The sequence below is a fragment of the Gymnoscopelus microlampas genome (genome assembly GCF_963454915.1).
Source record: "Gymnoscopelus microlampas genome assembly, chromosome: 13".
Classification (NCBI taxonomy): domain Eukaryota; kingdom Metazoa; phylum Chordata; class Actinopteri; order Myctophiformes; family Myctophidae; genus Gymnoscopelus; species Gymnoscopelus microlampas.
This window is the reverse complement of record NC_139950.1, coordinates 43629874-43643395: the sequence shown is the minus strand read 5'-3', so window position 1 is coordinate 43643395 and position 13522 is coordinate 43629874. Positions and strand designations below refer to the sequence as shown.

At 41.4% G+C, this 13522-nt stretch overlaps 1 protein-coding gene across 28 annotated transcripts in view; it reads right to left on the bottom strand.

Moving 5' to 3' along the window:
- The window catches only part of LOC311059347 (neurexin-1a-like), a gene marked incomplete at its 5' end in the record, with an annotated part of 638872 nt that overhangs the window by 431984 nt on the left and 193366 nt on the right, over nucleotides 1-13522 (bottom strand). For 18 of the 28 annotated variants that reach the window (XM_084077185.1, XM_084077200.1, XM_084077202.1 and 15 more), the window contains 2 exons: nucleotides 10801-10962; nucleotides 12710-12733. In XM_084077185.1, coding sequence (XP_083933311.1) covers nucleotides 10801-10962; nucleotides 12710-12733 — 186 coding nt within the window. Of the gene's footprint in view, nucleotides 1-10800; nucleotides 10963-12688; nucleotides 12734-13522 lie in introns of all 28 variants that reach the window. The other 10 variants (XM_084077189.1, XM_084077193.1, XM_084077196.1 and 7 more) reach the window with 2 other exon arrangements.

Below are 13522 nucleotides of genomic sequence, written 5' to 3'. Positions count from 1 at the left end.
CTGGCAGAGGTGGATGAATTAATTAATTAACGGTACAAAGATTATTTTTATCTGCAGTATATCTTCCATCATCACTTTCAAGAGTCACTATCCTCGCTGTTAGGATAGTGACATACAAAAACCTTGTATGTCCAAAACTGTTACTTTTCAGGAAATGGAAAAAGAGAACCTCAATGGATGCAATGCAGCCATTATTTAGTCACACGCTCGTGTTAATACTTTTCATTGGTTAACCAATTAAGACCGGGAACGCATCTGTGTCATTTAATATTCTTAGCTATAACCATTTATTTTACACTTTGGGCTATTCAAAAATAGCAGATCTACAAGCTCATAGCACGGCACCGAGTGCCGCGCTACGAGCTTGTAGATCTGCTATTTTTTTTTGTTAAATCTTGAACATTTGCGCAAATCTTTGTAAGATAACATTTGTAAAATATGTTGTTCCAGGGACCTCCAGAAGCAAAGATTTGAGTTACAAATGTTCGCTTTAAAAATATATATATTCAAAGATTTGCACAAGTGTGTCAAAAATAGCAGATCTACAAGCTCATACTGTAGCTCATATGAGCTTGTAGATCTGCTATTTTTAAAGTGGCTTATGGGAATTACCATGGTGCTCGTTAGAGAGCCGTGCCACTATACCAGTAGCCAAAGAAATCTAAAATGACAGCGGTGCGTTCCCGGTTTTAATGGGTTAAATATGTATAAAAACCACAGACTGGATCAGCTATCTTCGCTACTTTTGCATTCCACTGTCATACAATGAAGCACTGTACAAAAAAACAAGGCATTAATTCATGAACAAAACATTAAAAAAAATGAAATATCGAGGTACAAGGTTTCTGCCTGACAGCGATGATATACCGCATTAACCCATTGAGGCCTGAGGTTCCGATTCTGCAAAACGGTTTCCTGAAAAAACGTATGTTTCTATATCAGTGGTTTTCAAACTTTTTCATTTTCAAGGACCCCCAAAATGATATGAATTCGGCCGCGGACCCCCCATCTCAAAATATTTAGTTCCAGGGACCCCCCCAGAAGCAAAGATTTGAGTTCCTGTTTATGCTTTTAAAAGAATATATACTCAAAGATTTGCACACATTTTCACGATTTAAAAAAAATAGCAGATCTACGAGCTTATATATCTGCTATTTTTGAATAGCCAAAAAGTGTAAAATAATGTTTTTTTTAGCTCAAATGAAAAAGTGACACAGATGCGTTCCCCGTCTTAACGGGTTAAAAATAAATCCTTTCAGAGGAGAAGAAGAACATCCACATCTCTGACAAAGAGCCAAATGCAATTTTTACTAGAGACTGCATGGAAATACATCTACTGTACTGTCTACGAGGGGGGAAAAAGACTGAAGCAATTGGACAAGGATCTATTGGCAGAGGACCCTGCAGAAAGGATGCTATCTTTGTGAAGGTTGGCTTCAGGAGGAGTTGTCTCTCTGGCTGCAGGGGAAACTTTAGTCCTACAGTACAGACTGGAGGACTCAAACAGACATCCAACCAATGAACCACAATCAATTCTCTTGGAGTCACGACAAAAGGGCACCTTTCAGAGTCAAAGGAGCTTCGCTCTCTCAGCCATATGGGCCTCCTGCAGTGGCGGAAAGTAACTAAGTACTCAAGTACTGTACTGTAATTTTTTGGTATTTGTACTTTACTTGAGTATTTCCAACGTCCAATACTTTTACTTCTACTCCACGACATCTCCGATCCAAATATTGTACTTTTACTCGACTCCACTTATTTGAAGACTTACTAGTTACTTTGTAGATTTTGATTATTATTACAAAACCTACATTAAAGGAGAATTTTGGACTAAGGTTTTCTTACCTTTTCTATGATGTTATGATATCTTAGGATGAATGGTACAGTAGACAAATTTCATAATTCGAGAGATTGAAATCTCGAGATTTCAATCTCGTCTAGCGAGACTTAGGTTTTTTTTTTTTTTTTTGGTTGCATAGTGTTCTGTCACTATGAACGTCAGATCTCACAAAAAAAAAAAAAAAGCTATTAAAATATGTGATCGATCTAACGCAAGGCCTATCCGCGCACGTTTTAAGCTGTGGCGGACCTGGGATGGAGTTATGAAATTTTTGTACCATTCATCCTAAGATATAACATCATAGAAAAGGTAAGAAAACCTTAGTCCAAAATTCTCCTTTAACCACTTCAGCTCTGTATGCATTTTGGCCATTTGAAAATAGCCGATCTACAAGCTCACAATGCGTCGCATCGCGACGCATTGTGAGCTTGTAGATCGGCTATTTTCAAAAGATTTGTTATACGTTTGAAAACTTGAAATGGGACATTCTGCATAATGAGTACATTTACTTTTGGTACTTTAAGTACATTTTGATGCCAATACTTGTGTACTCTTACTCAAGTGAATTCTGGACTTTTACATGTGACAGAGCATTTCTACATTGCAGTATTGATACTTTTACTTGAGTAAAAAATGTCAGTACTTTTTCCCACCACTGCTGCAGCTAGGACACAGCAGTGAGTCTAGTTGCTGCTGCACTAATTTGTCATCAAGCTCGGGCTGTGACATCTGAGCTATTACGGTGCCACCGTTTGTTTTGTCATCTGCAGTACAGGGACAGGCTCATATGGGGACATCTCATAGCGGAGCGCCGTAAGCTAATACAGCCACGTACCTCTATGGCACCGCGGCCATCAATCACATGGCATTTCTCCCATCAATTACGGCACGATGCTTTTTGACCACTAGCTACTGCTATGCTGTATGGAGCAGGATAACATTACTGCTACTGTGCTGCTCTGTTCTGTATGGAACAGGGTACGTTGCTACTTTTATATTATATAACATACATGGGCAACTGGCGGCCCGGGGGCCACATGCGGCCCCCCACCTTCACTTAATGCGGCCCGCAGGTTAATATCGGAATACTGTTATATTATTGATTTCAGCTGTTACAATTCCAAACATGCAAATATGACCCGCTTTAATTACTTCAGTCTATATTAGTAGCTTAATGACTAGTGTTAAAATTATATTGTCTTTTTTATGTCCAACGTATTTGTATTTAAGTTTATAAAGTATAACTAAATGCATTTGGAATTCAATAAAAAAAAAAAACATTTCGCCTAAGGGGGGAGGGGGGGGGGTTGTATGTGTGTTTATATAGTCTTGTATGTTATATCAACGCAATCTCTTTTTTTGTATAAAATGCTATACTTTTGTACGTGTATATACGTGTATGTAACATAAAAACTCTAAAATAAAGTTGTAAAAAAAATAAAAAAATAAAAAATACTTTTCAGGATTACCAATCTAAAAATGGCAAAAAGAAATCTGGATTCCAATTCAAAAGTAGCAAAAATAGCCGATCTACAAGCTCAAAACGCGTCGCAATGCGACGCGTTTTGTAGATCTGCTATTTTTCTTGTAGCAGATTCTTGTAGATCTGCTATTTTTCTTGTAGCAGATTCTTGTAGATCTGCTATTTTTCTTGTAGCAGATTCTTGTAGATCTGCTATTTTTGCTACTTTTGTGTGACATAGAATGGCGAGTTAAAGTACGGAGATAAGACGTGTCTGCCCGACAGTATATATACAATGAGGCCCTCTGGAGTGAGTGTGGAAATATAGTGACCCTCTCCATCATCAAAGTTGCATCACCCCTGCTATATACTGTATGGAGCAGGGTAAATACTGCTACAGTACTGTTCTGTATGGAGCAGGTAACATTACTACAGCACCGTAAAGCTCTTCACGGGTCTAAAAAGAACGGACCGGAAACCGACATGGAAATCTGATCTGATTCCGAGCCGTTCCGAGATTTTTTTCAAATAACAAAACCGAACCCGGGTGGACCCGTGACAAGTTAGTCCGATTTCGAGCCGTTACGACTTTTTTTACAGACCCGGACACTAATTGGACCGGTGAAATGTGTTCCGAAACCCGTTTATTTCCGGGATTTTACACACCCGAGCCTGCAGGCACCCCTTCAAAAAAGCGCATATGAAACTACAAAAATAAAAAATAAATACATATGCGCAGAGGTATCAATTTAATATGTGTGACAGAAAGGTTTTCTTTGTAAATAAATGTGGACTTATTGCTATTAATTAATAGCAGACCTTTTGACCACTGACCATTTTATGATCAAAGCTTTACTTTCACCTCGTCAGAGGTGATTTGCACAGCAGTGTTTTCAAATCAGCCTGGCAGCTGGCTTGCCTTGTAGTATGGTGGTGCGCACCACCAACTTGTTTTTGTTGCGCTGCAATAGGCTAATCTCTCAAGAACAGATTCTGCGGTTGAATCTGTCGGGGGGGTTCGTCATATCGCGTACGCACTGGCCTACAAGTGGGCGTGCCTTCAGATCGGGAGGCAGGCCGCGCTTTACCCAATCAAATGTAGTGGGCGGGATTTACGTGTGTGCCGATCCTTCCCCACTAGAAACAAACCGAAACTCATTTAACAATAGCGTCCTCGGAGCAGACAAAACCACGGAAAGATATTCACATTTTAACTTGCTCTTTCATCATAGAAACAAGTGGACTTATAACCAAAACGATCCATGTTCTCTAGCTGGGAGAAGTGGTGTTAGTGTTCCGTGTAGAAATATTGTTAGTGGGAATGAAAACATAGTCGCACCATCGGAAGTGAAAGGCTGAAGGCCTAAAACATCACACAAGATGCACAGCCATTCATGTCGCTGCTGCACTAACCTGATCCTAGGTCTGTCTAAAACATCACACACACAGTTAAACAGCACTTCATTGCGTTTCTCTCCTGATTAGTGCAGCCACACACACACACACACACAGCAGGCATACTACGAGTCTTCTCGGATCCACTCGGGTATTACACATAATGATAGACAGACCCGAGTTCAGAGGTAATAGTGCCGATTCCACCCCGCCCCCGAGTGATTATGATAAAACACGCCATGAAGAGCTCTACTGTACTGTATGTCATCATCTTTAGAGAGCAGGGCACACAGGGAGGTTGACCTGAGGACAGAGGATCGTCTGGCTAATCAAACAGACCAGAGAGAATGATGCTGACAGGCTATCAATGTACTAACAGGACATCACTCCAGCCAGCATATACTGTAGGGGATAAAAAACGCTGAGTAGGACTTAAAGTCCCCCTCCACTCAAAAAATATTTTTTTTTCTACAGTTAGCCTGTCTTGGGGAGGTATGACTATACAGAAACAGAACTTGCCACCAGTGTCTTTTTCACATTCTTCCATTGGAGGTGGGGGAGATTCTCTGTACTTCCTCAAACTCTGAGGCCGTGTGACGTCACCGATCTGGCAATCTGGGAACCCATCGTCAAAAAAACAAACAAAAAAAACAGTGCCCTCTGCTGTTTTTTTCCTTTGAATTTGACTCTGGGGGGGCCGTCAAATAGAATGTTGATGACAGGGACTTGGCCCATTTGGTCCACCCTCAGCCCTGCACTTCCAGTGGGGGCGCCCCACCGGAACACCGGGGGCGTTTTCATTCCCACTAACAACATTTCTCCCACAGAACACTAACAACATTTCTCCAACGGAACATGGATCGTTTTGGTTATAAGCCCACTTGTTTCTATAATGGAAGAACAAGTTAAAATGTTACTAGCTTTCCATGATGTTGTCGGCTCCGAGGACGCCCTTGTTGAATGAGTTTGGGCGTTCGTTAGAAAACGAACGCACAGCTGTAAATCCCGACCACTACATTTGATTGGGTAAAGTGCGGCTTGCTTCCTGATCTAAGGCCCGCCCACTTGTAGGCCAATGTTCACTACGTTCTGAATGGCCCTCCTAACAGATGCAGTAGCACAGCTCGGAATCTGTTCTTGAGAGATAATCAATCTGGTGAACCTATCATGGTGCAAAATGCATTATTAGCAACTAAAATAAAACCGGAAACATTCTGCTTTGAGCAAAATGTTTATACGTTTTACCGGCCTACTCGGGAACGATGCAAGTTAGAAACGCATGCTCCACCCGGTTATGCAATATCCGTTGTATCCGTGTCAGAGTACGCACCTGTCTATCTGTCCCTTTTATGCCCATATATGGAGTTCCGTGTCAGGCATGCCTAATCCAGCAGGCCAGTCTATGATGTCAGTACTATGACGACATATTGATGACATCAGGGTACTCCATATGTGGGGATTCGTGGTTTTATAGATAATATAGGACGGCCGTCCTAGTCTTAATTGGTCTTAATTAGTCTGAACACGTCGCAGGTCCATGGACTGTCACTACGGACCCCCAGCTGCGGCTCAAGACTGTGACTGCGGACCGGGCCTCTCCATGGAGCACGACCGTGGATTTCTACTACACTGCACTACACCACTATACTATATATACTGTGTATTATCTTAACATTCTTATTATACCATTATATACTATATACACATTATTGCTGTACTATATTATACTATCATATATATCTTACACTATTATATGTGCTACTATTGTTATTGCTACTACTTGCACTGTATCTCTTTCTGTCTCTCCTCTGTCTTTCCCTCTCTCTCTCTCTCTCTCTCCTCTTTCCCCCGACACGGTCGAGGCAGAAGGCCGCCGCCCTAGAACCTGACGTTTCTTCCAGTTAATAGGGAGTTTTTCGTTGCCACTGTCGCAAAAATTGCTTGTTCAGGGTGGGATTGTCGGGTCTCTTCTCTACATGTAAAGTGTCTTGAGACAACTTGTTGTGATTTGACACTTTAATAAAATTGAATTGAATTGTTGTACACACAACTGTATCATTTGAAAAACGCCCGGCACAAATATCACGCACAGTCCAGCACAAACGTCTCACAAAGCCCTGCCTATAACTCAAGGAGTCTGATAGACCTACAAGAGAAGCCTAGAACCAACACACACACATACCTGTACCTATACATACAGTACACAGTATAGTCCTGATATTTACACTGCAGGTACTACAGTACAGGTATTTGTTTATGCATGTTTAAAAGCATTCTCTGTCCCAGCGTGAGAGAGAGAGAAAGAGGGACAGGACAGAGAGAGGTGGGGAATAAGAGACTGATTCATTCCTCTACCAGATGGCCCATAACTTCTCTTATCTGCCTCTACTCCTCCACCAGTGCATTTTCAAAGCACACAGTATTATATTTATTTTGGGGGCTTTAATGGGAATTCTGACCCAAAAAAATCATTTACTTGAGAATCCACCGGGGACATGCCAAGATATCTGCACAGGTAAATCTCCACGGTGCTGCAGAAGAATCCATTCATTTATCTTTTAACCCATTGAGACCGGGAACGCATCTGTGCGACCAGTTTAAACCATTATTTTATACTTTGGCTATTCTAAAATAGCAGATCTACAAGCTCAAAGTGCGTAGTGCCGCGATATGAGCTTGTAGATCTGCTATTTTTTGAAAAATCGTGAACATTTGTGCAAATCTTTGAATTTATATCTTTTAAGCGAACATTTTTTACTCATACTGTATCTTTGCTTCGGGGGGTCCCTGGAAAAACATATTTTGAAATGGGGGTCCGGGGCCAAATACATCATTTTGGAGGCCCTTGACATAAAAAGTTTGAAAACCACTGATTATAGCAACATACGTTTTTTCAAAAAACTTAGCATTCAGAGGACATTTGTAGAATCCCCAGAAGCAAAGATTTGAGTTACAAATGTTCGCTTTAAACATAATATTCAAAGATTTGCACACATATTAACAATTTTTCAAAAATCTACTGTACAAGCTCATAGTGCGGCACTCGGTACCACGCTATGAGTTGTATATCTGCTATTAAATAGTCCAAAGAAATTTAAAAAATGACACAGATGGGTTCCCGGTCCAAATGGATTAATTCTAAAAGTTATCCCCAACACCCCGCCCCCCTCCGCCTTTTCCCCCTCATCTTCCTCTCCTCTCTCTCCACTCTCTCTTTTCCCCTGCTTCGCCTGTCCTACATTTTGTCTCTCACCTCCAGCTGATATAGTCTGGTCCGCACTGAACCGCTCAGGAAGTTCTGAGGCAGCTCTGCTTAATGAGCAGTCTGGCTGCGGACCACATGTCCAAGCTCCCTCCGTCTTCAACTCGTTAGGGCTCTAGCTCGTTAAGGCCGCTGCCTTAGTTAACGGCCTTTTCTATGACGTTCTGCTGCCGGGACAGACGGGGGAGGGATAGACCGGGGGGGGGGGAGAGGGGGCACTGTATGTGAGAGCTGTTGGTCAGACAGCCTACAGTGGGTTCTCTCATCCTCCTTCCACAAACAAATGAATTATTGAGTGGCTGGACAGATTTACGAAGGTTGTGCCGTTTCTGTACATTTCCAGCCAATGAGATCATATATATATGTATGTACATATATATATGTAAACAATATGTATGTTACCGTGCTGACAACACTTTGCGACATGAGGATCAGCGTGTTCAGGTTTTTAGCACGTCACTTTGGCCAACTTATTGCATAGAGGTGAAATAGGCTCTCTCTCTCTCTCCCTTCCTTCCGTGCTTTATTGTGCACGCAGGTTTGTGCCGACTGTTCACGACAATCTCAGCCAAACCAGGACGTCTACATTACATTACAGTCATTTAGCAGATGCTTTTATCCAAGGCGACTTACAATAAGTGCATTCAACATAGGTAGGGAATGAAACTACTAATCAACAGATGTTTTAAGTGCATTCTCTTCTAAAACAAGCAACTACCTAGCTAGCGCTAAGGTTAAAGTGCAATATATCAGCTACCTACTTTCTTAAACAGATGAGACAAATAGGAAAATGAAATGAGCAAGAGCTAAAACAAATAAGTGTATCGAATAAACAACATTCAATAAAACAAGAGCTCGTACAACTAGTTAACAACAAGTAGGCAAGGCGAAGAGGAAGGGTAGTGTTTCCTGAAGAGGTGGGTTTTCAGCCTGCGGCGAAAGATATGCAGTGACTCTGCTGTCCTGACATCAGTGGGGAGTTCATTCCACCACTGTGGGGCCAGAACAGAAAAAAAGCTGTGACCGTGTAGATCGGCCAGAAGGACCACTGAGCGACGAGGCAACCAGTCGCCCCGAGGCGGCAGACAGAAGTGGTCGGGCAGGGGTGAAAGCATCGACCATAGCCCGGAGGTAAGAAGGAGCTGTTCCTTTCACTGCCCTAGTCTAGTCACCCTATGTGTCTCTATGTGAATATGCGTGTGGATAATTTATTTTCAGACCAAAATAGAAAAAGAATCTTCACACGCGCAAGTGCAGCTTCTGTACGCTGCCAGTGAGAACGGCAATATTCATTAACATGAAGCGGAAGAAAAGCATCGTCCGTGTGCTTATGATTGCGCGTTCAGTGGATTTCGTGCGCAACAATGGCAATTTGCACTGTCAGGCATAATCCAGTCCATACATGGGCATATCATTATGTTGAATTGCACTGATGCGAATGACGCAAAGTGAACGATGCAAGTTGCATCAGTTGCTTTTTTGGTCATGTTGAAATATTACAACCACACGCGCGCACGCACACACACACACACACACACACACACAGAAAATATTCTTTCATGTCAACTGATGTACTGTACAGGCCTTGAGCGCTAAGCTATCCCAGGGATTGAATCGCTGTTTGTAAAGCTACATCGGGACTGACAACACAGCTACCAACCACACGTAAACATTTTCTCTCCAAAAAAAGAATCTCTTTCTGTGGCATGCTCCGGTTTGCTACTGTATAAACCAACTGTATGTAATGTTGTGCAATATTTGACTGCGTTTTGACAGCGAATCTGCAAACAGAAATATCGGGGGGATTGGGATGGGGGGGAGGGGGGACCGGGGGAGGTTCTCCCCTTGAGGAATGACAGTGTAGTGTATATAGTGCTGGACTTCCTTATGAAAATTCAAACAGCCTGCAGTGCATCTGGCAGAAACGCACAGACCTTGAGGTAAATCCCCAGTGTGTGATTGTGTGTGTGTGTGTGTGTGTGTGTGTGTGTGTGTGTGTGTGTGTGTGTGTGTGTGTGTGTGTGTGTGTGTGTGTGTGTATAAGTTGTTTACGTGTGTGGGGGCAACATAAGGTGAGCACAAGAGAGAGATAAATGGGTAAAGGGAGCCTCCTCAGTGGCACAGGAGAGAGTATATATGTGTGTATATACACAATATATATATGTATATATATATAAAAGCAAGAGAGAGAAGGAGACAGGGTGTGTATGTGGGTGGCAGGGTCTGTTCTTGAGTCTTAACCCATTAAATCCGGGAGCGCATTTGTGTCATTTTTAGATTTCTTTGGCTATTCCAAAATAGCAGATTTACAAGCTCATAGTGCGGCACCGAGTGCTGCCCTATGAGCTTGTATATCTGCTATTTTTGAAAAATCGTGAACATTTGTGCAAATCTTTGAATACATATATATGTTTTTTTTTTAAAGCTAACATTTTTAACTAAAATCTTTGCTTGGGGGGGATTCTACAAACGTATGTTGCTATATATATCAGTGGTTCTCAAACTTTTTCATGTCAAGGACCCCCAAAATTATATGTGTTTTGCCGCGGACCCCCAACTGAAAATATTTTGTTCCAGGCACCCCCCAGAAGCAAAGATTTTAGTTAAAAATGCATACATATTCAAAGATTCGCACACATTTTCAAGACTTTTTTTCCGCAAAAAATAGCAGATCTACAAGCTCATAGCGCGGCACTCGGTGCCGCGCTATGAGCTTGTATATCTGCTATTTTTTGAATAGCCAAAGAAATCTTAAAATGACACACACAGATCTTAATGGGTTAAGGCCACCCACCACCCTCAGTGTGCACAGAGAGAGAGAAGAAGCAGCAGTGTGTTTACCTCCTTCAGGCAGCCCATGAAGTTGTTGCTAACGGGAGATCCAGGGAGGTCGGCTGTGCTAGGACTGCCTCCGACATAGAAAAAGTCGTCGGAGCCTAGCATGGTGTAGTCCTCCTGTGTATATCCCGTGGTGGTCAGTATCCCATCCACGGATATAGTCACCTAGACAACAAAGCACAAGGGAAAGGACACGCTATATACTCAGATAGCCTCTACTGTTACTGCTGGCTTTAGTCGCCGCCTTTTCTTCTTGTTGTTGCCTTATATGGTCAATTTGTCCTTAAAATGTGTCTGAAACCCATTTTCATGTCTGTTTGGATTTTTTTTGTTTGTTTTTTGTTTCGTTTTTTTTTATTTTATTGTTAGTGTTATTTTGTCCAGGTTAGGATTAGTTAGCAGACTTGCAAGCCCTCCCTTGAGGGAGTAAAGAGATTCTAGTTAGTTGTTAATAATGGATTATTATTGCCCAAACTACAGTGTTAGTATTGCCACCCTGCTGCAACTCAAAAGTATAATTTAGCAGACACAAAAATGGTGTTAGTAGAATGTTAACTAGGTTAGTTCAGCTAAAATACATATTAGTAGGTTCAGCAGTTTTATACAAAAAGAAATTAGAACGTGCCATCGGGTTAGAGATACTGTAGGGAGCTCACATGCCATTAAGAAGCGTAATCACTTTTGCAGCGTAGGTTAATGGATGGAGGGTTTTTCTTTTCTTTTTTTAAATACAGTATGCATGCATGCCTTTGTGTTTTCTTTTTGCATGCGTCGGATGCAAAAAGAAAATGTCCCCATATTGTTAATAGAATTACAAAACGGATTAATTGACACCGGGCACTGTGTCAGACGCATGCAAAAAGCACAGAGTGAAAACCACAAGCAGTGTTGATTTTGTCGACTAAAACTATGACGAAAAATGTTCGCCGGCTACCTTTTCACTAACGAAAACTAAGCTATGATGACTAAAACTATGACTAAATATACTGACAATATCGTCAACAAATAAAAACTAGACTAAAATGTTAGTGAGGGAATAGTGGAGAAGAGATCCAGTAGAAAAGTTTAAAAAAAAATCATTTTGTGTTTGGTTGCGCTCAGGTGTCGCGCTCTGAAAATAGCAGATCTACAAGCCCACAACGCGTCGCAGCGCGACGCGTTGTGGCCTTGTAGATCGGCTATTTTCAGCACGCAACCAAGTGTACAATCAGCCATTACGACACGACATCACGACCCGCCAAAATACATTTTAGTCGACTAAATCAACTGTAGATTTAGTCGACTATAATCTTATGATATTTAGTCGACAAAAAACTAGACAAAAACTAAAACATTTCAGGTGACTAAAATACGACTAAAACTAAATGGAATTTGATTCAAAAGACTATCAAAATTTGCTGTCAAAATCAACACTGCAGAGAAGCAACAGAATGAAAAAAACACAGCTCAGAGATGTGAACAAAATGGGAGCAGCAGCTAGTGTAGCATATTATTCAAAGTGCATGCCATGCAAAGTGAATGGGAAATATAGAAACTGGCTGAGCACAATGGTGCATCATGAGGGGCCAGCCAGCCAGGAGAGAGAACGTCCTCCTTGTCTAACCAACTGCTTGATGCAAAAGGACTCGAAACGATGCTTCCTAAAAAGGTGGATCAAACAGAATTGGACAGGAAACAGGTGAAATAAGGAGGGTGTGAAACCAAATGGATGAAATTGAAGAAATCAAAGAGGAGTCAAAAAGGTAAGCAAGAAGAGTACCAACCGCAAGTTCCCCCTCTTTTTTTTGGGTAAATGACGTCTACAGTTTAAAAAAAAAAAAAAAACAAAGAAAGAAAGGAAAAAAACACACGGCAAACCCAAACTAAGAAACAATTAGGAATGAATATCTACCGAACAATGTAGTTTGTTTACCATAGCGTGTCCAATGCCTGAGTGCTTTGTGGAAAAGGGGGGAGAAAGGAAATTAAAAACTGTGAACAGAATAACGACCGTTACTCAAAAAATATATATGATGGAACCACCACTGTTAGTACATTTGTTAATAAAGAACGTCCAAAAAAAAACGTTTCTGGGTTAGTAGTAAGTATGACACATTCCATGAATGACGGGTTAGTCGTTGTTTTTCAAAGCATGTTAGTAACGAGTAAGAGAAAGGAAGGGCAAAATAAGTTTTAACAAGAAAAGAAAAAACAAAGAAACTAACAAAAATTGCTCTGGCACGCATGTTGGTGCCAGAGCTGAATTGTGTGACTCCCCTCAGTTCTTCATGGTGTGTTTTTGCACCACGTTCTTCTATCTACAGTATATGTGCGCCCAGTGATCAGCGGAGCGGCTTCCCAGCCCCTGACAAAAAGGATATGATTGACAAAGACACAGACATGGCTCATAAAGAGAGAAATGCCTAAAGCACATCAGTCGACCAGGGTTGCCAGATCTACCTGGTTGCTTGTTTCTCGCACAGAATCTGGCAACACTACAATCGACCCTCTTCAACGAAAAGTCAAGTTCGTTTTTTTCAAGGCTTCCTCTTTTGTTTTGTTTCGCTTTGTTTCTTTACTTTTCTTGTTTTGTATTTAATTTATTTTTCTTTCTTTTTTTCGATGGTGTAACCAATCCCCACTCTTCTGCAATTTCCTCAGCTCTCATACAATACTGTACCTCCTTTTTTTTGGTCTTATTGATGAACTTTAGGATCACTTTTACTGAAATGAGACAAAGCAAAGG